Genomic DNA, 27,505 nt, shown 5'->3' on the forward strand with positions numbered 1-27,505 from the left:
CTAAAGAGAATAAACATAACCTGACTAAGAGGTATCTGTTGGGGGGGGGGGGGGGGGGGGGGGGGGGGGGGGGATCAGCTCCACCAGGGAAGGCTCTGGCAAACACTTCCCTTTCATAATCTCTCACTTCAACCAATCAGTAATCAGAAGAAACCCACCCCCTCTAGAGTGCTTCTCCTCTGAAACACCATGCCTGTCTGTTTATAGAGTGCAGAGAGGAAAGAGAGAGGCAGAGGAGTGTAGTACGCACTTAAGGTCTGCGAGAGAGAGAGAGAGAGAGAGAGGAAAAAGAAGAAAGACCCATACGATTCGGAGCGCAAATCGGAGGAACGGAAAGAAAGGATGGATTGCTGAGGAAGAAAATTTTGATAAGAGACCAAGATCTGGAAGAGATACCAAAAAGCTGTAAGATCCTGATGTTTATGTTTTCATCTTTTCAACAGTTTTTATAGATGCCACGTGAACACTGGAAGCTTAAGAGTCACAGAGAGTTATTAGTCCTAACTCAGCAAATATTGTTTGTCATTTGAACAAAATGAACGGGGGGAAAAAATGTCTATAAATGTAAGGACTACTTTCTCCAGGTACTGAAGGAACATTTATAAACAACTGTGCTGTATCCTTATCTTCTGGTTAAAACAAACAACAGATTGCTTGTATCGTAAGGGTTACTGTGGATCAGCGCTCGTGTGACACGCTGTCTGCCTGCTGTTCAACTGAGGGCACCTATACTAACTGAACTGGACAGGATGCTGACTTTCTCAAAAACATCCCCCAGCCTGCGGCAGCGAGCTAACTCTTGATTTAAGACCTCTACTGTTCCATCTCAGATGTCAGGACTGCAAAACAACACCAACTGCTAAAAGGATGGTTCACAGAAGGTTGGGCTCAGCCTTGAGGATGGGGCAAAAACAATTGCTTTTCCTTCAATGACTTAAATGACCATGCCTTCGAACCTCTCTAGCTGAAAATGGACAAGAATGACCAAGTGCTAGCCAAACAAGGAGTTATGAGGTGGATTATTTGGAGCAACTGTTGGCAATCTTAAGGTAAAGATAATCTTATGGTCTTTAACTTCTAAGATTAGAATTGCACAGTTTAATGTGATGTTTCTGGATCAAATTGATAAATAATAATAGTCCTCGAATAGATGCATTCTCATGCCTTAGGCTGACGGAACAGTGCCAAGTGAAGAAATAATTATTAAGCAAGTCCGCTGTATTAAATAACAGATTTCTTTTTTTGTTCTCTCTCTTGCAATCTGCTCTGTCAGATTTGTAAGGATAGGAACAGCTAATCAAGACGACAGCTTTTGAAAGTGTGTGGACCTCTACCCTGGTGAAACTCTGGCTGCTCTGATTCCTAACCAAAGCATCCTTACGGCACAATGCTGTGTGCTCAGGGTGTGGCCGCACCCCTAATGCTGAGCTCTTTTCTGCTGCAGCTAGTCAGAGCCAATCTCTCTTCTGGCTGCCTGGTTACATCTGATATCCTAAGCTGCACCAACCTTGGCCTTGTCCAATTCCCGGTAGAGTTGCCTGTAATGGTGGCAACATTGGACTTCAATCACAACCGCATAGAATGTCTTAAGGAGGGTAGCTTTGCTGGCCTTCCTAATCTTGACACCATACGGTTAGCCCACAATCAGCTGAGCAGACTCACTCCTGGAACCTTCCGGAATACAAGTAACATACGCCATCTGGACCTTTCCTCCAATCAACTGAACATTATTGAGCAGCATTACTTTCTAGAGTTAGTAGGAATCGAGGAGCTACTCCTCTATAACAACCGCATAGTTAGGGTGGAGAGCAAAGCCCTGAGTGGTTTGAGCAACCTACGCAAAGCCTACCTGAGTCATAACAGACTGACAGATTTCCCCTTCTTTTCCATTCAAGAACATGCTAATTTGACGCTGGATCTAAGCTCGAACCGTATGCCCAACCTTCCAGTCGAGGATATCGAGGCTCTAGAGGAATCACTACAGAGAGGGTTGTTCCTGCACAACAATACTCTAAATTGTGGGTGCTCGATATACAGCATGTTTAAACAGTGGGAGCATAGAGGCTTTACGTCAGTGAGAGATTTTCGGGAGGAGCATACCTGCTTGCTTCTTGGCGACCACCGTGCTCCAGTGAAGTTTCTTCAATATGTTCGATTCTTTGAGAATTGCAAGGTAAAACTTCAAATGAAGAAAAGTATGACAGCAGACGCTGGAAATTCAGTGAAGTTGAATTGTGAAACAGTTCAATTAAAGGGAAAGCATCCTACCTACTGGTGGGTTTCCCCAAGTAAGGAATACATTGCTCCCCCAGGTAATAACAATACTCTGCGAATGTATGCAGACGGTACTTTGGAAATCTTGGCGGCACAAGTGGAGGACTCTGGGGTATACTTGTGCATGGCTCAATACCATCAAGAGTCACTCAACGAGACTTGTGAAGTTAATCTAACTGTGTTGATACACCACCAGGAGGTGGAGTCCTTTAATACTGGCTTTACAACCCTGCTGGGTTGTGTTGTCAGCCTGGTTCTAGTCCTAATGTACCTCTACTTGACACCCTGTCGCTGCTGGTGTCGCAAGCAGCCCCTCCCAGTGACACCAAGCCCTGCAAACGAATGCAGCGCCCATTCATCTATCCTGACGCCCACGCCACCTGCCACCACGGAGGGGCCCGGCCGCAAGGTCAGTAACAACAAGCATGTGGTCTTTCTGGAACCCATAAAGGAGGCACAGAATGGGAGGCCGCGGGCAGCACTGGCCCTCGAGTATCCCAAGCTGGCAGTAACACGGAGCGATGCTGACTCTGTCACTTCTGTCTTCTCAGACACCACTATTGTGCCATAGCGGCTGCTTTCTCTCAACCCAACGACCTGCTCAAATGAGCATGTGGGTCCATCAACGTGGCAGTCTGTAACTGCACAGCTACTCAGGACAGATAAGGGAGAGGGCTTTGCAAGCCCTTAGCAGGGAGCAGAACAGACCAGGAAAGCACATACAATCAGAGAGATATAAAAACAAAATGCAAAAAGATGGAGCCATGTGCTCCCAAGATTCGGCGTTAAGGTTTTACTGAGCCATGAGACGATACAAGAGGAAGGAAATGGTTTGAAACTACAAAAACTGAGAAGGGTAAAAGCTTCCCCTTTAACACTGCTTGAGCCTTGATAGATTCATAGCTATGAATGCCTTGTCTAGAGCATATAACCCAATGAATACTGCATAAACCCTACTCTACTCTAGAAATAGCATGAATGATATGAAGGAGAATGACAAGACCCTACTGAATTTCTAGTTTTTTACAGATATGACTATAATGTTGATTCTTGTTTTGTTTTTTAGGTGTCCTTTGTACCCCTGTGTTTCACATCGACAACTTAGTGAGTAGTTAGCAGCAGAAAATCATTTTCAAGCAGTCATGCCCACTTCGAAAATGTTTTGGTCATAAAAAGTAGGGGTTGTTGAGAAGTTGTTTTACAAAAATTGACATTCAGTCATGCAAGTTGGTGCTCCTAAGCTATCAGAGTGAATGTGGATATCACACAGAGGTCGCATCTATTCCTTATTAAGACTATAACTTGAAATGGATGAAATTGAATGAAATGGAATCTGTGAAAATACTGAAGTACTTTCCCCCTCCCTAAGCATTTCATGTTTCCCCTTGCCACCCCCCACCCACTACTTCCCCTTCCACCCCTTCTTCCCCTTCCACAAATCCCTTCTTTATCAGCTTCTTAATAAATCCTTTTGCTTCGACCCCAGAGGTAAATGTCTGCCTTCTTATAAAAGTCTCTTTGGCAAAGGTGAGCATCCAAACTAGAATGTGTGTCCTAACATTCTTGCTTTTCTATTCAAGAGTAAATATAACACTTTGTTTGCAACTGTACATAAGTACAAAAAATCAACAAAAGCTGCTGCCAGCCAGAGCATGAGTGAACTTGTGTGATATATCTGGGATCAAATCTAAATGTTCATGAATATCATGGCTGCATTTTACAACAGCTTACAAATATATCCTTATTTGGTTGAAAATGGCACACAGATATTCTACTGACCACTGAAGTTACAGCACAAACCACTAATAATATCTTGCTCGCTGGAACCTCAGACCCAGTGAAGCGAGCAATTCTGATTAATCAAGTTTGTGTGTTGATTTGGAGACATGCCATGACCCAAAAATTAAAACAGGCAATAGAAGGGAGTATTTTACAATAGTATATTACCCTTGAGCCGAAGCCAATCTTCCCCAGAATAACTGCATACTAATGAGTGTGTTCCATCTGCTTTATGAATAAAAGTTGTAATGCTGTCACTAAAACCGCCATCATCACAATCATCATCATTACCACACTGTTTTGTGCCACAATTCTAACCTAATTTGCATGGACAAGCATTTTGACATCCAAGGCATGCACAGTTTCCACCAATTCTCTGAGTGGGGTAATTTGTGCCACTATTAAGGGATAGTTTATCTAAAAAATGAAATTCCTGCCATTTTTTACTCAGCCCCATTTAATTTCAAACCTGTACATTTAAAAACTGACTTTCTTCTGTGCAAAAAATAAAAGAAGATATTTTGTGAAATTTGTCAATGTTTTTTGGTGGAATGTTTACATTGGAAGTCAAGAACATCATTCAAAACATCTTTCTTGAAAGTTCCACAGAAGAAAGTAAGACATACAGATTTTGAGGGGGGCCGGAATTCTTTTACAACTGCATCTATTAAATATCTTTAAAATAGGGGCACAAAAAACTCATATCTAGGGGTAAATTGAGTAACTAGATAATGAATAATTTACATTTCAAATAAAAATATGAATGTAAATCAGAAAAAAAAACATTTAAAAAATACACAATATTCCCATAATCTAAAGAATTTGTATATTTTGTTGCACATTACTCATTTTCATTAACTAGGCTGCAACTACTTTTGTAAACAACATTTTATCATTTTTATGTTTTTTTGGGGGATTTTTTCTGGAAATTTTTTTGGACATTTTCTGGATTTGGATAAAAAGCTTACTTTCATTATTAGTTGAGGCATATCTTACCTCGCTCAAAGCATCTAAAACATTTTGGAAAAAATACTTAAATCAGTGATTCATGGCTAATTTTAGGCAGACAATTTTACATTGTTTTACACACACACACACACGCACATATATTAGGAATAAAATGGACTTATACGCATTTCGTATTCACATGCAGTTGAATCTGACGTATACCCACTGGCACATCCTACCCCCACTCTCCCTAAACCAAAGTCTTACAATATCTAAAGTCTTACAATATCAATTATAGTACATTCTATCATTGTCACCACCCGGAGTGCATGTTCTGCTGGGTACGTGTCTTTTCATGCTGTACAAAAACTCCTGTTAGGGGACTTTATGCAGTGGGATGCAATCGCTGCCTCTGAGCTGTGTGTGTGGTCCACCCTAATTAGTGTATTATTTATCACAAAGGATCAATACTGTCAAAGAACAATTTGTCAAAACTCTGACAGCACAAAAACAGCACTGGAGAAACCTCGTACGAGCCGGGGGCTAATTAAAACCCAAGCTTTTTCTGTAGGAGGACTTTTTCAGGATATCAGTTTCATGTACTGTGAATAGTCCATCATTTAGGGAAATAGGATTACGAGACGTAGTAGTACGACTAAAATCTTGTGTTGACGACTAATCTTACATCATGTTAACAGTGATGAGACAAATGAGCATGTGGCATAAAAAGTAAGCTAAAAAGAGCATTAACAAGGAAGTTTACAACACACATATTCACAGTATTGTCCACAGGACAGGACATCATATTGCAGGTGAATGAACTATAAGTAAAGGGAAATCCTAAAGTCATAACATCTGCTAAGCTCTAAAATGTTCTTCCTTGAGCATGCTTAGCTTCAGATGCCTGTGTGGGAAGACCAATATGGGCTTTTGTTTGAGCCACGAGCATTAAAGGGATCCAAGACATTTTCTCTTTACCTTTGCAACACTACTGGTCCACATTGGCAACAACAACAAATCTACATTCTGAGACGTAAACGAACATAAGATTTTTTAATCTGAAACAATAGGGAATGTCAAAACAAATGCATGTGATTATTTAAATAAGTTGAATTATTTTAATTAAGTCAGGTGAAAAATATCTTTAATACACAAAAAGAGATCCCTCAGTCATTAAGGCAACACGCTGCTCCGCGATCGCTGTCTGCTCCCTGTCATCACAGGCACCGCTGGAAAGCCCTCTCTCTCCTGTACAATGCTGTCGGATTCAAATATGGTCATTTCCTTTTTATCAGCAACCAATCGTGAAAGTAAAAGGGCTGAATGCACAATCTCATTGGCTGATATAAATCTTTAAAGCCCGTTTTCTCAAAATGACTTTTCTCTCATTCTCCAAGTTCGAAATCTCCACTTCAGTGGCACCTATATACACCAAACTTTCCAGTCTTGTATCTAGTTATATTATGAAGACATTTCCAGAGGGATTTGTAAATATATTATTCCTAGCCTGATTTATATAACATTTAATTCCAAAAAACATAGCGAAAATATTTTTTTTAAGGCTACTGGCAGTATATTCTGATTTACAGGATAACAAAAGTAGATATCCATAAATCCCTCTGTAATTTTTTCCCCCCATCTAATATGTGAACACAATGAAAAAAATAAATTTTAACCTGGCTTTATCCAATACTCAGATTTCGTTTTGCATAAATATATGCAAATTAGTGCATATTTAATTATATATTGCCTAATTTGCATATTTAAACATTCAATTACAGAAAACTTGTAATAATTTTTTTCCCTCATCTTAATGTAGGTAATCAGCTGGGAAAGTTTCATGGTGATATCTGCTAGTTAAAAATGTTACCCTATTCACCTGTAGTGTCTCGCCTTAACAGAAGACGGATCTTTTCTTTTTAATTCGCTTATTTCAGACAATTTAATGCAATCAGTGCCAGAATGAAAACAAACAAACTGCTTTAGTCTCCTATAACGCAGTCAACTTCAGCTCAGCTTTCATTTTTCCTGCAAGATTCCCACCATTAAAGCTCAGCAGGACAAATCCAACAGTTTTGCCCAACAGCCTGTGAACATGTAAATGAGGAATGTGTAATTGATTTGCTTGACTCTATTCCTGCACGGTTTAAGCGGAACTGGAAGCGTTATAAATAAACAAAACCTTGCATTTAAGAGAAATAAATAGTTTATTTAACTACAGGTGGAACCTTAGGGATCAGGACGGATGGCAAACCGTCATCATAATCAAAGAATACTAATCAAGAAAATTACAAAAATACATTCTGACATGCAAAATAGGTTTATGGTATTTTACTCGTTTTAGTTTTTTGTGTTTTTTTTTTATACTGCAAATTCAGAAAAGGAGTATCTTTGATTTAGGTTTGAACTGCAGATGAAATTAAGGTGTTGGAGTCCCTGAGAAGACTTGACAGATAAATCACCCTCCTTTCCTTTCCTGCCGTTCTGGCCCATCCATTTCATAGGCGTTTCATCATATCTCGACAACAGCCCTTCGATTACAAGCAAACAAATTTAGAGCGCTCATCAATCAAGAATATTTACAGTTGTTCTGATGAACCTTCCAGGCCAGCCAGACTAACACCGAGCCGACAGACTGCCAGGGCAGATTTAGCTGTAATCTACATCTGAGATCAATCCTTCATTGATTCTGGGGATTGTGCGGGTGAAAGGAGAACTGGTTAATTCAACCTCAAGAAAACAAGCAGTTTTGTTGTGGTGTGGTTTAATTATTTATTTATTTTTCATTAGCACATTACACACCTTTATATATATATATATATATATTAGTGCTGTCAAACGATTAAAATATTTAATCGCGATTAATCGCATTAATGTCATAGTTAACTCGCGATTAATCGCACATTTTTATCTATTCTAAATGTCTCTTGATTTCTTTTTGTCCCATTATTTTTTTCTCATTTTAATGCTCTTATCAACATGGAAAAGTGGATCGGCTTGCTTTGTGCAAATGTTTTTTTTATTGAAAACAACATTGGCATATACTGTAGTGTTCAATTTGACACTAACATTCTCACTTGGAGCAAATAATCTCTCACACAATGTAACACTGTCCATCAATAAAAGGGTGAAAGAAATACTGACGAGGTCCTGATATTGACGAGGGGCGGAGAATTCGCATCAGCTGTGTGTTGCTTGGCCAACAAGTGGTATTTCAGACTGGACGTGCTGCGAAGCCTGCGATGATAGCTCAGTTCACAACGACAAAACACACAGATCACTTTGGTCTTGTCAATTGAACCATTTGGCCACTTTTTTTAAATTAAACTTTCCATTCAGAATCTTATTGGCATCCATTTCGGCGTTTCGCGCTCATCATTCATCCACTCAAAACGTAATGTTAAAGGCGCACACTGGACGAGAAGCGAAGCGCAGCGCGTCGTATTTAAAATTCGAACACATTATTCTCTATGAGTGTACACCACACCGGCGGCGCCATTCAGCGTTTTTATTGCTGGCCATAAACTGAGAAAGTGCGCGTCCGATGTGCGATACAAGTTGTCCTAGACGCGGCTTCTCGTCCGGCCGGCTCGCAAGCCCAAACAAGTGTGTGCGGCGTGCCTGTTGTTTTGTTTTCGGTCTAGCTAGATCCGGTGGTGTTGTAGTTTTACTAACGTTACTAGTTGTTGCAAAAGCATGTGAAAAAAAACTACAAAGTTTGTTAGGCGTTAATCGCGCGATAAAAAAATGTACGCCGTTAAAATGGGTTTGCGTTAACGCCGTTAATAACGCGTTTAACTGACAGCCCTAATATATATATATATATATATATATATATATATATAGTAATTAAACAATCAACTAGTGTTAATTTCATTAACGAACTCTATGTTGGAAAATCTTCGCCGCCAAGCTTTTTTCCCATGACTAAGGGTACGTTTCCACGACAACGATATGCTTAAAGCGGAGACGTTTTTTGTTCATCGTCAAAACGATCCCCATTCACACGGATCCACGAAAACGACTAAAAACGCTGTATTCTGCTCCAGGCCATTAGATGGCGCTGAAACACTATAGACTGAACACGTAATACGCATGTGTGTGACGTCATCGTCTTCAGAGACTCGCGTTTTTGTTGTTTACACGGAGACCGTTTTCAAAATCTTGCACTTTGAAACTCGTTTTCAAAACTGTGTGTTCGCAGGCTCCCAAAACGCCGTTGTCGTGTAAACGAACGACCAAAATGCATAAAAAAGTTTTCAGTTTTTTGGTAAAAACGGTGTAGTGTAAACAGCCCTCTAAGACTAGATGACAATAAGGTCATTAAACGATAACTGTGACTATATCAACATGCAATATCGCTGATGAAACAAGACGAGGCTAAAATGTAGTTAAAAAACACTGAAAAAAAGAGGAAAAAAAAAAGATAATATTTCAATAAATATTCCGTACCAAAATTCTTCCAGACATAAATAAGACTGAATTACAGGGCCTAGATTAATTTAAAGTGGAAATCGATCCACGTAAGAGAAAGTGGAAAGTCTTGGGCATCAGGGACCAGGTCAAAGTAACACCAATCCTTGCAGGTCAGCCATCTCAAATGAACATTACTAGTGAAACACACACACACACACACATATATTTAATTGCAAAAAAATGTGCAAAAAAAAAAGTTTTGCAGCCCTGTATTCGTCCCCAGTATTTTCCCCATTCATTTTCTTCATAAGCGTTTAAACTGATTTTGGTCTGGGTATCGATAGCACAATCATTAAGGACTTCCCCTGTTAGCTGTGTGTGTGAGCGTATCCCTTTTCACTCTCTAAAGCAAACAGGATGTTTAGACATGAACTCTGAGCCTGGAGTCCGCTTAAGTTAATTAGCAGGCATTGTTAATGAGCGCTCTGAGCCCACAGTTAGCCGCTCCGCTGCTGTTTGATGAAGCCGTCCGGGGCAGCCTTACCAATGACTCGCTGCCATTAGCGCTGTACAACAGACAAACAATTAAATATGACATCACGTTCAAAGACTTTCACCATATTAGTACAGCTGTCGCATTGAAAAATAAATCTCCTGCGAGACTAACATTATAAACACCTAACCAATGATGGTGCAGCGCTGTAGCCAAACAGCACAACAGATGTTTGGACAAAACCTTGCTGATGCACTGCAGGCTGAGGAGCCGGTACACAACCGTTCAACAGAGAAACACCTCACACAACACAGCTCAGTTTCACAGGGAAAGAGTGAGAAAAAGTCTGCAGAATACAGGTGGCTCGGATCAACACGTGAAAAGCAGAGGATTCCGGGTGGAATAATAAGGTTTTGCATAAAGAGACAGGTGCAATGATTAGAGAGTTTTTGAAAGAAAAATAAGCTTTTTTGAGACATTTTTCAATGTGGCTTTCGAGTTCAAAGAACTATGAAAACCCAATCCAAAACTAGCATATTTTAAACCTAAGATGCAAAAATAAGACTTAAAGGGGTGGTATAACGCCCTTTTCACAAGATGTAAAATAAGTCTTTGTCCGCAGAGTGTGTATGTGAAGTTTTAGCTCAAAATACTCCACAGATATTTGTATATAGCATGTTAAAGTTGTCCGTTTTTGAGGGTGAGCAAAAACACACCGTTTTGTGTCTGTTCCTTTAAATGCAAATGAGCTGCTGCTCCCGGCACAGGGGGCGGAGCTTCAACAGCTTGTGTCCTTTTACCTCACAAAGACATGCACTGAAAATTTCAAAAACTTTTAGCCTTTAATGTTCAAACCAGAGTCAGACAATGATGGAGAGACTCAAGAAGAAGTGACAACATGTAGAAGCAACAGGACGTTTCTGAATGGTTAGTTGATGAATTTATGAAGCTGATGTGTGGTTATCTTCTAGTCACTGATTAGCATATTCTGTCTTGATAATCTATAAATCGTGTTCAGGGGGCGGGGTTTATGTAAATTTTAGGGTTGGTGATGTCACTAACCCGGGAGGAATGTGGTGTAGTCTCTACCAGCCGTTTGTTGTAGTCCTTAAAAAGCAATTTCTTTAAAAGCAAATATCTCCCTTTGCTTTGAACTTTGAGCACCGTAACTTTGCAGATGTTATTTATGCTCAAACAGCAACATTACACACTAACTAAAGTTAGAAAAGTGAAATCAACCACCCCTTAAAAAAAAAAATTTTAAAAAAAATCAGTAAAATGAATAATGTCAGAAACCTGGAACATTGTATAGAAAGTAAATGAGTCTCTTATTCTCACCAAGGCTGCATTTGTTTGATCACAAATACACTCAAACAGGAATACTGAGGTAATACAATTTGCTATTTTAATATATTTTCAAATGTACTGTAATTTATAAGAGATCAAGACGTAAGAAATCAAACTACATCTATTATTACATTGGCAGCAATTTGTTGTTCAGAAATCTGTCCCACCCAGTCGAGGAAACATAAGGAAGAAGAGGGATAAATACCTTCATTCCTAAACATCAGAAGAACTAACAATAAGATTCAAATTTGGAAAGGTTCATCAAACTTTGCACCATTCCTACATGTGTAGCACCTACAGCTCTGCATATCATTTCACATAATATCATCTTAAATTAAAGAGTAGCAGAAGTTTATATTTAACAAGTTCCTGATCCCTGCAATCCGATCTTTACAGTTTTTGAACATTTCAGATGATAGATGATAGAGTTATAAAAGGATGCGACTACACTATACTAAACAAACTGGTGTTGCTCATTTCACAGTCTATTTAAATACAAGTCTTCAAGGAACGGCAGCAATAAAACACTTAATTCTAATTCGGCAATTATTTGGGAAATTTTCAAGCAATTTCATAGTAAAAAATGGTTTCAAAGTAAATCCTACATATATATTTATTTATTTTTTGGGGGGGAAAACTAAATTAACGACTGTTTTTGGGGATTGTTTTTATGACATAATCTAAAAAAAAAGAAAACTACCACCAATCAACCCTTCCTTCTGCAAGGTGACTCAAAATAATGAATTCTGAATAATTTATATATTCATTTATTGTTTAAAGACACAAAACAGCTTTACGAGAACATGTTACATTTAGGGTGTTCGCACCTGGCAGGTTTGGTCCAATTAAAACGAACTCTGGTGCGATAGCTCTGTAAGCGCGCTTTATTTGAGTAACTGTGATCTGAACCTGGTTACGCACTGAACATGCGGACCAAGACATTTTAGGGGCTCTCGTCCACTTCCAATGCAAGTTCCTTTGCAAGATATACATCATAAAAAGCCATTTTTTGTTTTATATCTTTAGGTTCTGTGTTAAAAAATTAAGCCTAAATGCCAGACTAAATACAAAATTAAGCCTAAATGCCAGACTAAATACAGTCAAACCCAAATTTATTCAGACACCTTCACCATTTCTCACAGTTTATTCGCTATAGTTTAGAAAATGGTAATAAAATATGACAAGAACTCCGAGTTATCAAATCTGTTGATATTTCACATGTTTTGTCCGTCCTTCTGTTAGACGGTCTCACAAATGAATTATGTTGAATATCTGTCAGCTGTTAAATTTAATAAGATAATACCAATTTAGCTCAACAAATGACCAAGCAATGCTTAATTTTGTTCAGTCTGTGGTGTAAAAAGGTCGTATTAGCAATTAAAGAAAAAAAAAAACACTTAAGCAAAACATGGTCAGGTCAAAGTGTCTGAATAGTTTTTGGTCCCAATTTGATATCAATTTTACTGGTACATTCCAAAAATAAATTTTTGCCTCTTGTTAAATTTAATGAATTAAAATAAGCTAAAGCAACGAGATTGTTTAATATTTTGTCACAACTTAATTTAATTGTGTTCAATCAACCTAATATATTTAAAACTGAAGTTTACTTAATTAATTAGTGTGAAAACTACATGAATCATTTTTGTTGACAACTAACTGGGCAGTGGATCTGTAGTTCCCAGCATGCTTTGCAAGGGACTGCATTAGGAGGGTAAATTTAGGGATTAAAGTGTTATTTTATGTGTTTTTCTGTAAATGGAAAGATGTTGTTAGTTAATGTTAGTGTTTAATATTCAGTTATGTTAGAAACTTAGAGGACTTTCTGTAATGTTGTTTTAATTTTGTGGTTACCATTATGCAGAAGAGTGGCGACTGTGTTTAGTTTAGGGCTGTGGGCACTCAGTATATACATGCATTAAACCTCTTTCGCAGACCTGCATAAGTAATATTCAATATCACTCTGTAAAAAGTGGTTTTAATTTAATTGAACACTAGTAGCTTCTATCATTGGAAATAACTCTAGAGTCAAAATTAGCTAAAGTTATAATGTTGGCAGGGCAAAAATTAAATGTAGTCAACCTGACAAAACTTTCTCTAGCAGGAATGACTAAATGCATTTATTTCATTACAATAAATCATTTCAAACAAATTAGATTTTTGTTGGAAAAATGTAATTCATTTTCGTGGAAAAGTTTTCCTTAATTTAATCAAGTTCGTTCAACAGCTTATTTTTTTTTGAGTGTAGTCACTGTATGAAGAAATTGTGGGTATAATATGTCACAGTTTACTTCATTTTGCTATCCTCACTTACATAAATTAACTACAGTGTCCTGGTAAAAAAATATCAAAAATTATATCTAATTTTTAGTTTGACAGCATATCATTTTCTTTATTGGTCTGAGCCAAAAGTATGAAGAGAGAACCAAACTGTGAACCCTAAAACACATATTTTTCACTCTGCAAACGTTCTGACTATAGGGAGCAATTCTGCAGTTCAATATCTCCATTTGACTGCTTTCGTAATGGCTGCAGTAAACCAGTATTTACCGATCGGGAACGTTGACCACCTATGGAGTCTCACAGAGCAGGGAATCATTTCCGAACGCTGCCACCTCAGTCTACTACTTATCATCATAACTGTCTAATAACACCCCGCGGGGTCCAAATCTCGTATTTTTAAGCACTACAGGGAAGAAAGAAAAGCTAATGTTCTGTACGTCCGTGAGTCACCGCAGAGCTTGTGTGGAGGTGACACACGGTTCTCGCAGCTTTGACGCGCACGTAAACTGCGAGTTGAGTGTGTCAAGGTTTAGAAGCGAACAGTTAGCGAACATTGTCATGCCAAATAAAGGGTTTAGATTCAAGAGAATCACATATTTTCTCTCTGGCAGAGCTCTGGAGAAGCCCTTCATGCTCTTCTACCTCAATATTTTCCATTAAACATCCATAACTAATGCTGCTAATCACTTTCAGGAGTGATTTGTTAGTTCACATCAATCCGTCGCCTCTATTTCATGACTGTTTGGTGATATGTTGTATCATATGGTCTATCGAGGCTACTGGCTATAGGTTGGACACTTTATCGGCATCTATGGTCAACAGCCTCGATAAAGGAATCTTAAATATGCATGGAACCTTTTCATTACACAAAGGTTCTTTATAGTGGAAATTCTTAATATTCCTAACAAAATTATGACCTGATCACTGAAAGGTTCTTTGGGAACCAAAAATTTTTTTTCTATGGCATTGCTGCGAAAATATCATTTTGAAACCTTTAAAGCTCACTGGCCATCACACTTTTAAAAGATGGTCATCTCGTCACTTCTAGACGAGTGAGAAAGTTGTTCCTGCCAGAGATGGTCAGATGGGTGCAAACACACACATGCAAATGCATGACGGAGCAACGGGAATGTGATGCTTTGTGTTGAAATGTCCGTGGTAAGACAGATGCCAATGTAATAAATGAGAAATGGGATGAAGGTTAAAGGAATATGCAAAAATGATAAACATCAGGGTTTTCTTTCATCCGTGGAACACAAAAGGAGACATTTTGTAGAAAGTTCAAGCCGCTCATTTCCATACAATGTATTAATGTGAGTGAATTTTGGACAAAAACAAACAAAACAATTTCTTTTCTTTTTTTGAAGACTGAAATTTAAGCTATTATTCACCGAAAATCTTTAACTTCTCCTTACACAAAAAAAAAAAAAAAAAAATCCTGTTAAATTTATGAAAAAAACAAACAAATACTTTTAACCTTTTCAACTCTTTACCATTAGAAGTTATATGGCTTCCATTTTTAATTACAAAAATACATTTTAACAACAATTTACTGTAAAGTTCATTATATATTAAAGCAAAAGTACCATGAGGATTTACAATGTAAATTAATTGACACATTTTTCCAAAAACTACAAAGTTTACAGTATTTTACAGTTCAATAACATTTAATGTGTTTAAAAGGTTTTACATTTTTACCACTTTTTTAGATATATATATTTTTTTTTTTATTACAGTATAGCTCTGAGAACTTTTCCATTTACACTACAGTCAAAAGAAGTGTCTTATGCTCACCAAGGCTGCATTTATTTGAAAACCAAATCAATTACATTTTAAAATATATTAAAATACAAAACATTTATTTTAAATTGTAACAATATTACTGTTTTTACTTTATTTTTGATCAAATAAATGTTGTACAGCCTAAGAGCATAATAGACTTCTTTCAAAAACCATTGTAATTATTCCAAACTTTTGACCGGAAGTGCATTATTGTAAAATATTTGTTTGGCTTTAGACAAATTGGAATATGGTGCACAAGTGCGCTAGTATTTAAAGTACTTATATCACCATCATCACCAAAATCATAATTTTATGGTTCTTTTTTGTCATATTCACATTAATTGTAAAACAGGAGAGTGCACATTCTTCAAAACCTCTCTTTTATGTTCGACGGAACAAAGGAAGTCAAATGTACGTTCGACTTTCTTCATCATGAGGTTTTCATTTTAGGTGAACTGTTGTTTTAATAATCTAGCAAATCCACAATGAAAAATCCTTCTTCAGGTTTTCAGAAGGAAGTATCAAATGTCAGAAGCGTAATATAGAGAAAATCCTGAATTGATTGCTTTTGCCTGTGGTACACTCTCGGTTCTTATTCTTTCTCATTCTTTCTTTTTTTCTCTCTCTCTTAAGACGTGTCAATCGAAACCAGCGGTAACGCAGCAGCCCCTTGGCCTTGACATATGGACCACTCGTGCAACTCCACAATAATCACCGCGGATAAGATGACAGACACATCTCAGGCCGTAGCCTCCTTTTCACTGCGTTTCTTACACTGCAAGAAGTCTTCAATAGCTTCTCTTCTTACAAATCCACAAGACTTTTCCTGAAAACTCTGCCCACGCACTGTGTATCAGCAAGGAAAACAATGCTGGTAATCCAATGAAAGACAATGATGTTTACAACTTCTGGTTGAAAAATCATGTTTGTAAATGCCACATCTATCTTTCTTTATTTCCAGTGTAAAGCAATAATGAATGAAACTAAATGACAATATATGATTCCCTCCTTCTGCTTGAAATGCTAAAATGGTATTCTGACTGTGAATGTGTTCAGTAATGATGCATTGTGGGAATGACAGGACAGCATGGCACTGACTTGAGACTTGAAATGAGGTGAGGTGGAAAAAAATGTATTCAATAAAGAAAATGAAACCCGCAAAGTATTTGTTTGCAGAGAAACAAGTCATTAAACAAGTTTTGTAAAGATACGAAAGACCAGATTTTGATACCTGAAAACAAATTAAACGGCAATAAAAAGTGTTGTCCTTTACTCATTCTAATAGAAAAAAAAGACATTGCGACATTTGGTTTTCTTCAATATATTTAGTATTGCATTCAGTTTTTTTTACACTGAAACACAGGATCATGAGCTGTGTACGTGTAAATGAATACAGTGCTGTGTTTAACTCTTAAACACAGAAAGCATATATTTATTGAATTAAATCGCAGCCTTCGCAATGACAATCGCATTAAGTCATATATTATATTGTTCATTTCACTATTTCGTGCAGCCCTATTCCTGACCAAGTGTGACATGATCAAGATCAAAAAACTAAAGCTTGCACGGTTTTGAGTGAGTGAGTGAGTGAGTGAGTGAGTGAGTGAGTGAGTGAGTGAGTGAGTGAGTGAGTGAGTGAGTGAGTGAGAGTGAGTGAGTGAGTGAGTGAGTGTGAGTGAGCGAGCGAGCGAGCGAGTGAGTGAGTGAGAGAGAGTGAGTGAGTGAGTGAGTGAGTGAGTGAGTGAGTGAGTGAGTGAGTGAGTGTGAGTGAGTGTGTGAGTGTGAGTGAGTGAGTGAGTGAGAGTGAGAGTGAGAGTGTGAGTGAGTGAGTGAGTGAGTGAGTGAGTGAGTGAGTGAGTGAGTGAGTGAGTGAGTGAGTGGGTCGAGTGAGTGAGTGAGTGAGTGAGTGAGAGTGAGTGAGTGAGTGAGTGAGTGAGTGAGTGAGTGAGTGAGTGAGTGAGTGAGTGAGTGAGTGAGTGAGTGGGTCGAGTGAGTGAGTGAGAGTGAGTGAGTGAGTGAGTGAGTGAGTGAGTGAGTGAGTGAGTGAGTGAGTGGGTGAGTGAGTGAGTGAGTGAGTGAGTGAGTGAGTGAGTGAGTGAGTGAGTGAGTGAGTGAGTGAGTGAGTGAGTGAGTGAGTGAGAGTGAGTGAGTGTGAGTGTGAGTGTGTGTGTGAGTGAGTGAGTGAGTGAGTGAGTGAGTGAGTGAGTGAGAGTGTGAGTGTGAGTGTGTGAGTGAGTGAGTGGGTCGAGTGAGTGAGTGAGTGAGTGAGTGAGTGAGTGAGTGAGTGAGTGAGTGAGTGAGTGAGTGAGTGAGTGAGTGGGTCGAGTGTTTAAAATCATTGGTTACCCGTAAGCCAATCACATAACATTTGGTTAGGACGTGTATTATACTTCTAGCCGCATCTAACTTCCACTGTAAACACATGTATGATGCGAAAACAAAACCATCGAGCGATATACCGGAGTGAACATGGCTGTGAACGACTTTTGCAGATTATGTGAAGTAAATCTACGCATCCACGGTACAATCAGCGTCTACATCACGGCTCTCAGCCCGCCCTCTGGTCGTTGATTGGCCGGCTGTTTTCAGGCCGGAGGAAAACTGAGAGATAGGTCGCTATCTCAGACTGAGTACAGAAGCGAACTGAAATTGAGCGGAAGTACGAAGTCTGACGTAGTCAGGCTATAATTTTTTATCTTCGGCTGCAAAAAAAAACTGGAAGCGAGTGATGATGAAGATGAGTTTTAAGGGATGAAACTGTTGACTGCAGGGGGATTTGAATTCTTATCGTGTTCGACGCAGTTTTCAAGATTGATCTTTACTCTAGTGACAATTCATCACCATTGATTCTTCCCGCTGTCGCAAACACTTGACTTCTGTGCCGGATGATTGTGTGACTGGAGACATCTGCAGCCACATTGACCCTTCCAGCTCACGCCCTGCTTGTGTTCTGCCTTTATGGATATTAGAACTTTTATTTTGACAAAATGGCTAAAGTACTATAGCATTTAGTAATTAGTTCTATAGAGTGATTTCTGAAGGATCATGTGACACTGAAGACTGGAGTGATGATGCTGAAAATATATTAAATAAAAAATATATTAAAATATAAAACAGCTCTTTGATATTTTAATATTATTTAGCTGTTTTTAATGTATTTTTGTTGAAATAAATGCAGCCGTGGTGAGCATAAAAGACGTTTAAACATTACAAGTCTTAAATATTCTATTATATTAAATATAAACTTTTGAACAAGAGTTTGTGTATCTGAAGTGTTTTAGAAAAATAAGTTTCAATAAAAAAAATTAAACATGAAATATATTCTAAAAAGAAGAAAAAAAAACAATGTTTTCAAAGTAAAAAGAAAACATAGGTTGCTATGGCAACCGGTAGGCTACTGGTGTTGAGCCTCTAACCATCTCAAAGTTGCAAGTATTGAGTCAGACATCAAAGGCTTGACATCAGCAGTGCAGTAACTTCACCATCATATCAGGTGTGTGCACTGATTCAGGTTCGCTGTTCATGCTGGATAGTTTTGATGCCTTTCACATTATTTGTACTTTAAGTCATACAGAAATGTTACAATTAAAGCAAGTGATGCTTTGCAATGTGACAAACTTAGATCAGTCCCATTTTAATCAATGGTGTTGTTTACACTACTAGTGTAGCAATGCCACCACATACGATATAGACAGCTTCATTGAGTATGATGGGAGAGATGGCCTAGTTTAAATATGTCATTTTGGTCATGAAAGATGAGTTTTAAAGGATGAAACTATTGACTACAGGGGGGTTTTAATTCTTACCGTGTTCGACGCAGTTTTCAAGATTGATTTTTACTGTAGTGACAATTCATCACTCCAGTCTTCAGTGTCACATGATCCTTCAGAAATCACTCTATAGAACTAATTACTAAATGCTATAGTACTTTAGCCATTTTGTCAAAATAAAAGTTCTAATATCCATAAAGGCAGAACACAAGCAGGGCGTGAGCTGGAAGGGTCGATGTGGCTGCAGATGTCTCCAGTCACACAATCATCCGGCACAGAAGTCAAGTGTTTGCGACAGCGGGAAGAATCAATGGTGATGAATTGTCACTAGAGTAAAGATCAATCTTGAAAACTGTGTCGAACACGATAAGAATTAAAATCCCCCTGCAGTCAACAGTTTCAACTCATCTTTGATCACCAAAATGACATATTTAAACTTTTTTCCTTGATTAAATTTTTTTTTTGTCATGCCTTAAAATAGCGTGAATGTAACTCGACACCCGTGCCTCATTTAGTATACGCGTTCCATGAATATGCAACCACTCACTCACTCAGCTCAGAGATCCACTGGTTGACGATCACTCGTTGATCTGATTGGTTACAAGGTAGTTTGTGACGTCAGAAACACCAGTGATTTCAAACCGTGTTTTTGAGACTGTCTTTGGTTCACTGCAGTTTTAAAGAGAAAATACTCCGCAATGCTGTCGACTTATGAATTTGCACATGGTTTGTCTTAAAGCATATTAAAAACACCACATAGACATATAAACAACATTAAAAGCTTGATTTTCACCACAGGGGGACTTTAACAACTGTGGTGGTCAAGAATCATGATATGAACAAAGCACTGTGACCAAAACCCCCAACTGAACCATCAAAGATACTTTTATGACTTGTTGACCGAGGCTTCAGAATGCAATACACCAAAAGTGTCATATAAAATTACAACATATACCCCATACATAGTGTTCATTCATTAATAAAATGTGTAAATATTCAGGATTTATTAACAAAAAAACATTAAATGGCTTTATGCATGACAGGCCGATTAGCGATGCAAAACTGAACACGATTTTAACATCTTGTCTGAAATTAAGCGCGATATGTGAGTCCGTTTGAAATGTAATCAGTGCTCAATGATTAGATTGAAAACATCAACATTAAAAGCTTTTCAGATGAATCAGCCGACTTCTGAGCCCTGTGCTGTCAAACTGATGGGATTGTTTTAAAATCGAAAGCGGCTTTGAATTATGTATGCTTTTGAGGAATTAATTCGGTCTTCTGAAAGCAGGAATATTAGGACTAACTTTGTGTTATCACTCCAGTTCTGAAATAAAGTGAGTAGCTCAGGAGGCTGTTGGCACCATATGCAATACATTTTTAATTTTTGTAGTTGAGGTGAGAATGTATTAGTAGTTAACATGCAAATATTTTGCATTACAACTGTATATTAACTCAAGTTATCAGTAACAATTAAGATTTTTTACAAAAAAACCCCATATGTAATTCATAAGTAAACAGCACAAATTAAAGGTGAACTAAGTAACTTTTTTTACCTTAACTGAACAGCTTCGGAGTCATTGGAATGGTTATATTACTTATTTCGGGTTGAATGGTGGTCGTTTCGCACCCCCCTGGTGCCCGTGAGCGGAAAATACGCACTTGCAACTTTGAGCCGGCGGGCCGCCGGCCGCTGCGTCAGGAAGTCTGCATGATATCAGGTCTCGCGATGTAAACAATTGCTTTACGGCCAAAAGAAATCTGCTAAAATGCTGTCATTATTGCGCTCCCTCACGCTGTCCGAACCCGAATGTAGAAGACGTTTCAAAGAACGTCCCATCTGCTTTGATGTCGTTGATCTATAGCCTCTGGTGTCTGAGAATCACCAACGAGTTTTTACAACAGTGTTGTCAAATATCTATTCCGAAGCTGTGGGGGGAGCTCTAGAGAGAAACCTGCGAGCAAAAAGCGAGAATACAGCGAAGAAATCCCAAAGCTACTGAGTGCTGCTTTAATCCGAAGGTGGCTGTTCAAAAGTACTGTAGTTGTACCATGGTACTCTGTTAGAGATCAGATGGAAATACTACAGCATTGAACGATTATCATACTCATTAACATGGTATTTGGATGAAATGTCCCCAAAAAAAAAAAAAGCACACGCAATAATAGTGCCATATATGTCAAAAAATAATAATAATTGTATTACATATTGAAAAATAACATGGTATAATCACTGTATATGTTCAAAAAACATGAATTTATCATGGTACCGTATCCAAAAAACAAAGAATTATCATGGTACATCCCAAAAACATGAAATGATACCATTACCATATCCAAAAGCATGGTATACGCTGATTTCACGCAGCCGTTATTTTGAAATTGAAAGCGAGGCTCCGGTGGTAAGAAAACCGGAAGTGTCGCCTTTAATTTACATTTACATTTATTCATTTAGCTGACGCTTTTATCCAAAGCGACTTACAATTGCTATGTCAGAGGTCGCACGCCTCTGGAGCAACTAGGGGTTAAGTGTCTTGCTCAGGGACACATTGGTGTCTCACAGTGGATTCGAACGCGGGTCTCTCACACCAAAGGCATGTGTCTTATCCATTGCGCCACCACCACTTTAATCACAGGAGAGTCGTGAATGCGATGGTGTATTGTTGTGTTTAATGATGTTGTGTCAATTCTAAAAATGTACATACATTTCTTTCATACTTTAGACTATATACAGTGAAAATCATTTATAAATATATATTTTTTTATATATATATAATTTAGAATGTAAAAAAAGAAGCAGGAATGAACTATAGACATATCCTATATTGGATATTAACATCCAATAGTGTAAATCGTGGCAGCAGCTTCAGGTTGGTAATCCAAGGCATTGTTGTTTATCTTTACTTCCGGGGTTCTTCCCACCGGAGCCTCACTTTCGATTTCAAAATGGCGGCTGCGTGAAATCAGCGTATTCCCTCTGTACAAGTCTAAAAAAGATAGTATTACCATGTTACCATGCCAAAAAAAATAAATAATGGTTTCACCATTCAAGTGTAAAAAGAACATTAATACCCCAGTACATATTGTTGGTGAGATTCATTAGACAGGGAGAATAATCCACAGCGCCTGAAGCGGTGGCCAGGAGGTTATCAGCACGTCCTGCTCAGGGTGTTGAAAAGACAACGAGGGTGAAATGTTCCCCTCCTCCTCGTAGTCCATTTCTTCCCCGAAAGCTGCTAAAGCCAATTACACTGTGTCACAATCTAATTAGTATAGCACTGCAAGCTGTATCTGATGCCTTTTAGCCAACAATAATGGAGGGAAATTATCTAAATTGATTTTTTTTCTTCTTCCACACGAGATTGGGGAGGCGTATGTGCACGCGTTATCAGAACGAATGTCTCGCACTGGCGCTGAACCTCACTGTTGTTTTACGCAAGTCAAACTCTGCAGTTCTCCAAGAGAATCTTTACAATTGAGCTTTAATGCATGTTCACCGAAAGATAAAATAATAATTTACTAATGTTGTTTTAAGCCTGCATTTCCTATTTATTTAGCATAAGTTAGCCAAACGGCTAGTAAAAAAAGTTTACAACTGCTTTTACCAAGTGGGTTTTAATATTATTGTTGGCCTTTTTGCCACTTTTTTTAATAGTAAAGAAGAAGAGGATGGTAAATGATTAGAAGAACGCTGTCTGCCCAAGCGAACGTATAGTAGCATGTTTGCTAATCGCTAGGCCACACTTCTCTGTTTTAAACCCAAGGTGTACTTCACAAATTTCATCACCAGAATAGTACAGAATAACAGTACTTTGTACATGCCGGCCGCACATGCGCACTGAATTGTTTTGCACTAATCAGTTGTTCCACAAGGTGGTAAAACTCGCCTAGCGTGTTGTTGAACGAAACTAAAAAGATGGACCAACAATAACAAAATATCGGAGACTGCAACAACAAGAGACGCCCACATTGACAAGAGCTTGAGTGAGGGGGTTATGAGATAGGTGCAACTTTAGCTCAGAAGAATACAAAGACATTTTTATCCGTCATAATTTCTGGAGAAAAATGGCGCAGATTCTGGACAAAGATGAAACTTTATTGAGCGCATGTGTCAAACGCCTGCGTTCACGCACACTATCAAATGAAGTATAGGCGTTTGACAAGTTCGACTGCACACATTCGCTAGTAAAAAAAAAAAAAACTAAGTATACTTTAGGCTAAAATTAAATCATTAATCATATTACATTGGTTCCTTTTAACAAGGAAATATAAAGGCTAGTGGTTAGGCTAACTTAAAAATGGCTAAAGCATGGCAAAGTGTGTTAAAATCAAATATCGGTATATCACGATTCTACTTCCTCACAATATTGTGTTAATACTGTAGCTGTATCAATAGCCCCTTTCACACATACAGTCAAGACTGGGATATTACCAGTAACAGATCATGTGTGAGCAGGACCGTTTCAGATATACCAGTAAATTGGTTCCAGCAATCTTCCAGTAAGGAACGTTGTAACATTACCAGTAAATTACCGATATAGACGCTGTGTGAACGCGGAATGAAGTTTACCGCGTAAACTTTTTTGCACGTACGAGGTCAGAACGCGTTGACGTAAGAAGTGATTTGGGCCAATCAGAAGCCGTTGAAAGAGCAACGGCATGTCTTCAAATTGGAGTGATACCGAAACTAAAGCGCTTCTCCTCACGATGCGTTTAAAGCAGGGCTATGCAGTTTCGGGAATTTCTTCTCTGTATTCCTGCTTTTTGCTCGCAGGTTTCTCTATAGAGCTCCCCCTACAGCTTCGGAATAGATATTTGACAACACTGTTGAAAAACTCGTTGGCGACTCTCAGATACCAGAGGCCAGTAGATCAACGACATCAAAGCAGATGGGACATTCTTTAAAACGTCTTCTTCATTCGGGTTCGAACAGCATGAGGGAGCGCAATAATGACAGAATCTTTGCAGATTTTTTTGCCGTAAAGCAATTCGTTACATCGCGAGACCTGATATCACGCGATACTTCCTGACGCTGCGGCCCGCCGGCTCAAAGTTGCAAGGGTGGTTTTTCGGCTCACAGGCGCGAGATGACCACCATTCAACCCGAAAAAAAGTCATATAACTATTCCAATGACTCCGAAGCTGTTCGGTTAAGCAGTCCCTCCAGAAAAACGCGATTATGCGATCGCATGATTCAATGCATAATCAGCCAAAGTCCGCATATTTATGCGGGGGACGCATTTTTTAAAATACGCCACACTTTCGCCGCATAAATTGCAGATTTCCGCGCGCAAAATATGCGGGCTTGCATGATTTCATAATCCCCGCATTTTCGTTGCAAAAAGTCACATATATCTTAGCAGAAAGTTGAAAAATGTTGCGTTTACTTCACACAAGCGCAGCCTTCCCCTGTTGCCATGGGAACGTTATGAAGTGACGTAATTACGCGACATCATTGAAAAGCTGCAAGTTGCAAGTTCCCGCAATTTTTGCATAAATATCCTGCATATTCCATCGCATTTTTTAAGAAAACGTGCCGTATAATCAAGGATTTTTGCCCGCAACAATCACAAAAGAACTCCGCGTTTTTCTGGAGGGACTGGTTAAGGTAAAAAAGTTACTTAGTTCACCTTTAAAGATCACTTCCGATGACTAACATCACAGAATTTACCAGTAAAGTCATTCTGGCAATGTTACGGTAATTTACCGGGATTGGTGTGTGAAAGTCTATATCGATCGTTTCAATCATGATCGGAAATCATATTGTAATGTATTGTAATAGCGGTTGAATCCTGATTAGTGATTCACCAAAATATATAATTTTTTACCGAAACACAGAAGCTGAAAACTTAATTTAGCCGAAAACCGAAAGACAGTATTACACTGTATTACAGACATCAATCTGTAAGAAGAAATATTTAAATATGTAATTTTAGTGATCAAAGATGAGTTTTAAGGGATGACCTTATTGACTACGTTTTAATTCTTACGGTGTTCGACGCAGTTTTCAATATTGATCTTTACTCGTGACAATTCAGAAGCACTAACTGATCCGGCCGAATGTTATTGTTTTATTCAGAGGAAATATGCCGTAATTTCTTTGCATTACTAACCTCGACATGTGCATTGCCTTCTGCACAGTGTATCACACTTTGTGAATGAAGATCGATATAGCCATTTGTTTCATTAGCTTCTCAAAAATGCTATGCGAGGAACTAAACCACTAGCGTCGTCCACTTTTTGGCTTTGTCTTTATGTAGCACCAGCTGCAGAGAAGAACATGTCTGACACTTTAGCTAATGGAAGTTGACGCCAGCGTTAATGCTGCTTTGCTTTTTCCTCTCTTAGCTTTTGTCAGTGGGCTAAAGGAGAAATGGCCTAATTAAAATGTGGCAAACTGACACACTTTTGGCTCTGCTTCATCGAGCCTTGCATATGAATGAGCCGATAACGAACGCGAGAGTGTCAAAACAAACACAGTCGCCACACAAAGGCTAAACTAGATGAAATGATGCTAATGATGCTAATGCCTCTTTATCTGCCATGTGCTTTATTTTCAGCCAGCATCTTAGCATCAATGCATTGCTATTTCATATTAATAATAGCTCGGTTAATGCTGCAGAACTTCACGCTAACAAACATGTACCAGGTTTTCTGGGATAAAATGCCAAGTTAATACCATGGAGTTGTGGATATATCATGGTAATATCATGATTTGATTGGGCTATCATGTAAGTACAATGGTATATAAACATGTTAATCATTCAGTATTCAGCGTATCTACGTCATATGTACAAAATATACACTAATAGAGTCAAAACTTGTCATTGGGAAGCATTAATTATTATAAAAATGCTACTTTTGAAAACATGCAAAAACGTGAATGGACCCTTGCATGGTATTTTCTGAAGAAAATGACTCGCCAGTGTTAAAGTTGCCACCAAAAACATAATTTACCATGATTTTATCATTGTATCATTTTATTTTATCATCGTAAGTGTAGCCAGAGAACTTTTTAAAAAGGGTAACAGTTTAACCTATGTTGAAGAACTTCCATTGACCTCCACCTTTGGACAATACTGCAGCAGTCCATCACCATTACGCTAGTTGGAGGTGGACAGGTTATTAGAAAAAGGTCTTAATGGACCTTTGGGGGAAATTTATCCCAAAGACCAAGGTCGAAACCAAGGTAACACTCCTTACCCTTTAAGTTAAGTGTCCTGGGATGCTTTATGACCTCAAGTGAGGCGTTTTTAAGTGAACCCTGAAGGACAGGGTACAATGAGCAGCTCATTAGAGCAATTATTTTCTATTATCGTGATAGAAATGTCATCGTTTACCATAATTGTCCTCGGTTTTTAACTCCAAGATGATAAGCAGAACATTAAACCCCACAGAAAGTCAATTTTAAGTGCTTTTGTCCATTCAATGAAACTCAGTGGGCTCCAAAAATTGGACCGCACTGACTTTCAGGAAGTCAATTTTAAGTCCTTTCGTCCATACAATGAAAGTCAATGGGGTCCAAAAATTGGACCCCATTGACTTTCATTGTATGGGCAAAACACATTTTTCAAAATACCATCTTTTGTGTTCGACAGATGAAAATCAGTCGCACAGGTTTGGACCGGGTTTGTTTGTTGGTGTGGCTCACTGTGGTTCCTTCACGCTACACTAAAAGATGAGGGATGCTGGACCAACCGCACCCGAGGAACTTGGCAGAGGTCCCACAAAGCTCTTTGGTTCCTGTGGAAAATTACAGGCGGTCTGGAGGAGATGACAGGAGATTTGAAGAACTAATCGCACATGAATTAGGGATCCCAGTTGCTGAGAGAACTGACCTCATAGTAAAGGCTCATATTGAGAGCGTCAAGACCGAGATGTGCCAAACCTGGCACTATTATACACGAGATCTAACATGCATTTCCCATACAGCTGCTTAAATTCAATTAGTCATGCACTTAATGGTCACTGTAATCATAACTGATGTAAAACTGAGAGTGTCTAGCAGACAAATCACAACCAAAACACAAAACGGTGGTCATGGTTAAATATATTACTGGAATATTTAATCTATTTATCCAAATAGATCTGGTGCCATCCACACCCATGCAACACTGGATATGATTCACTGCTGTAAAGGCAAACGAATAGCGGCGTCAGATAATATAGAGTCAGTGTAACACTGATTATTCATCACAACAATCATAATAGATATAACAAAAAGGCTCTAAACTCTGATTGGATGAACCACGTTTGAAGCGTTAAACACACTTGATGGAGAAACATTATCGTTATATTTTGATTATTTAAAAAATTTATATATTATAAAATGTTTATTCAGGTTATTACATTCTGATTATTATGAAATGTAATTGATGATTTCTATTTTCTAATCATTATAAAAAGCTTATTCTGA

General features: G+C 38.4%; 2 protein-coding genes and 1 long non-coding RNA gene across 8 annotated transcripts in view; 2 read left to right on the plus strand and 1 right to left on the minus strand.

Moving 5' to 3' along the window:
• The window catches only part of LOC309475250, a 394,252-nt gene that overhangs the window by 327,194 nt on the left and 39,553 nt on the right, over window positions 1–27,505 (plus strand). The window lies entirely within an intron of this gene.
• The window catches only part of rnf123 (ring finger protein 123), a 151,162-nt gene that overhangs the window by 48,326 nt on the left and 75,331 nt on the right, over window positions 1–27,505 (minus strand). The gene's annotated exons all lie outside the window — the stretch shown is intronic.
• On the plus strand, window positions 75–27,467 carry amigo3 (adhesion molecule with Ig-like domain 3). 4 transcript variants are annotated; one of them, XM_082137885.1, is made up of 3 exons: window positions 75–1,049; window positions 1,274–2,683; window positions 26,688–27,467. In XM_082137885.1, exons 2-3 carry the CDS (start codon window positions 1,388–1,390, stop codon window positions 26,769–26,771), a joined length of 1,380 nt encoding a protein of 459 aa, XP_081994011.1. In that variant the 5' UTR covers window positions 75–1,049; window positions 1,274–1,387; the 3' UTR covers window positions 26,772–27,467. The 4 variants fall into 4 exon arrangements, with proteins under 4 accessions (XP_081994011.1, XP_081994012.1, XP_081994013.1 ...); XM_082137886.1 differs by lacking the exon at window positions 26,688–27,467 and adding an exon at window positions 15,953–17,537; XM_082137887.1 differs by lacking the exon at window positions 26,688–27,467 and adding an exon at window positions 3,341–4,704.

This window comes from Leuciscus leuciscus (genome assembly GCF_965113295.1).
Source record: "Leuciscus leuciscus genome assembly, chromosome: 15".
Classification (NCBI taxonomy): domain Eukaryota; kingdom Metazoa; phylum Chordata; class Actinopteri; order Cypriniformes; family Leuciscidae; genus Leuciscus; species Leuciscus leuciscus.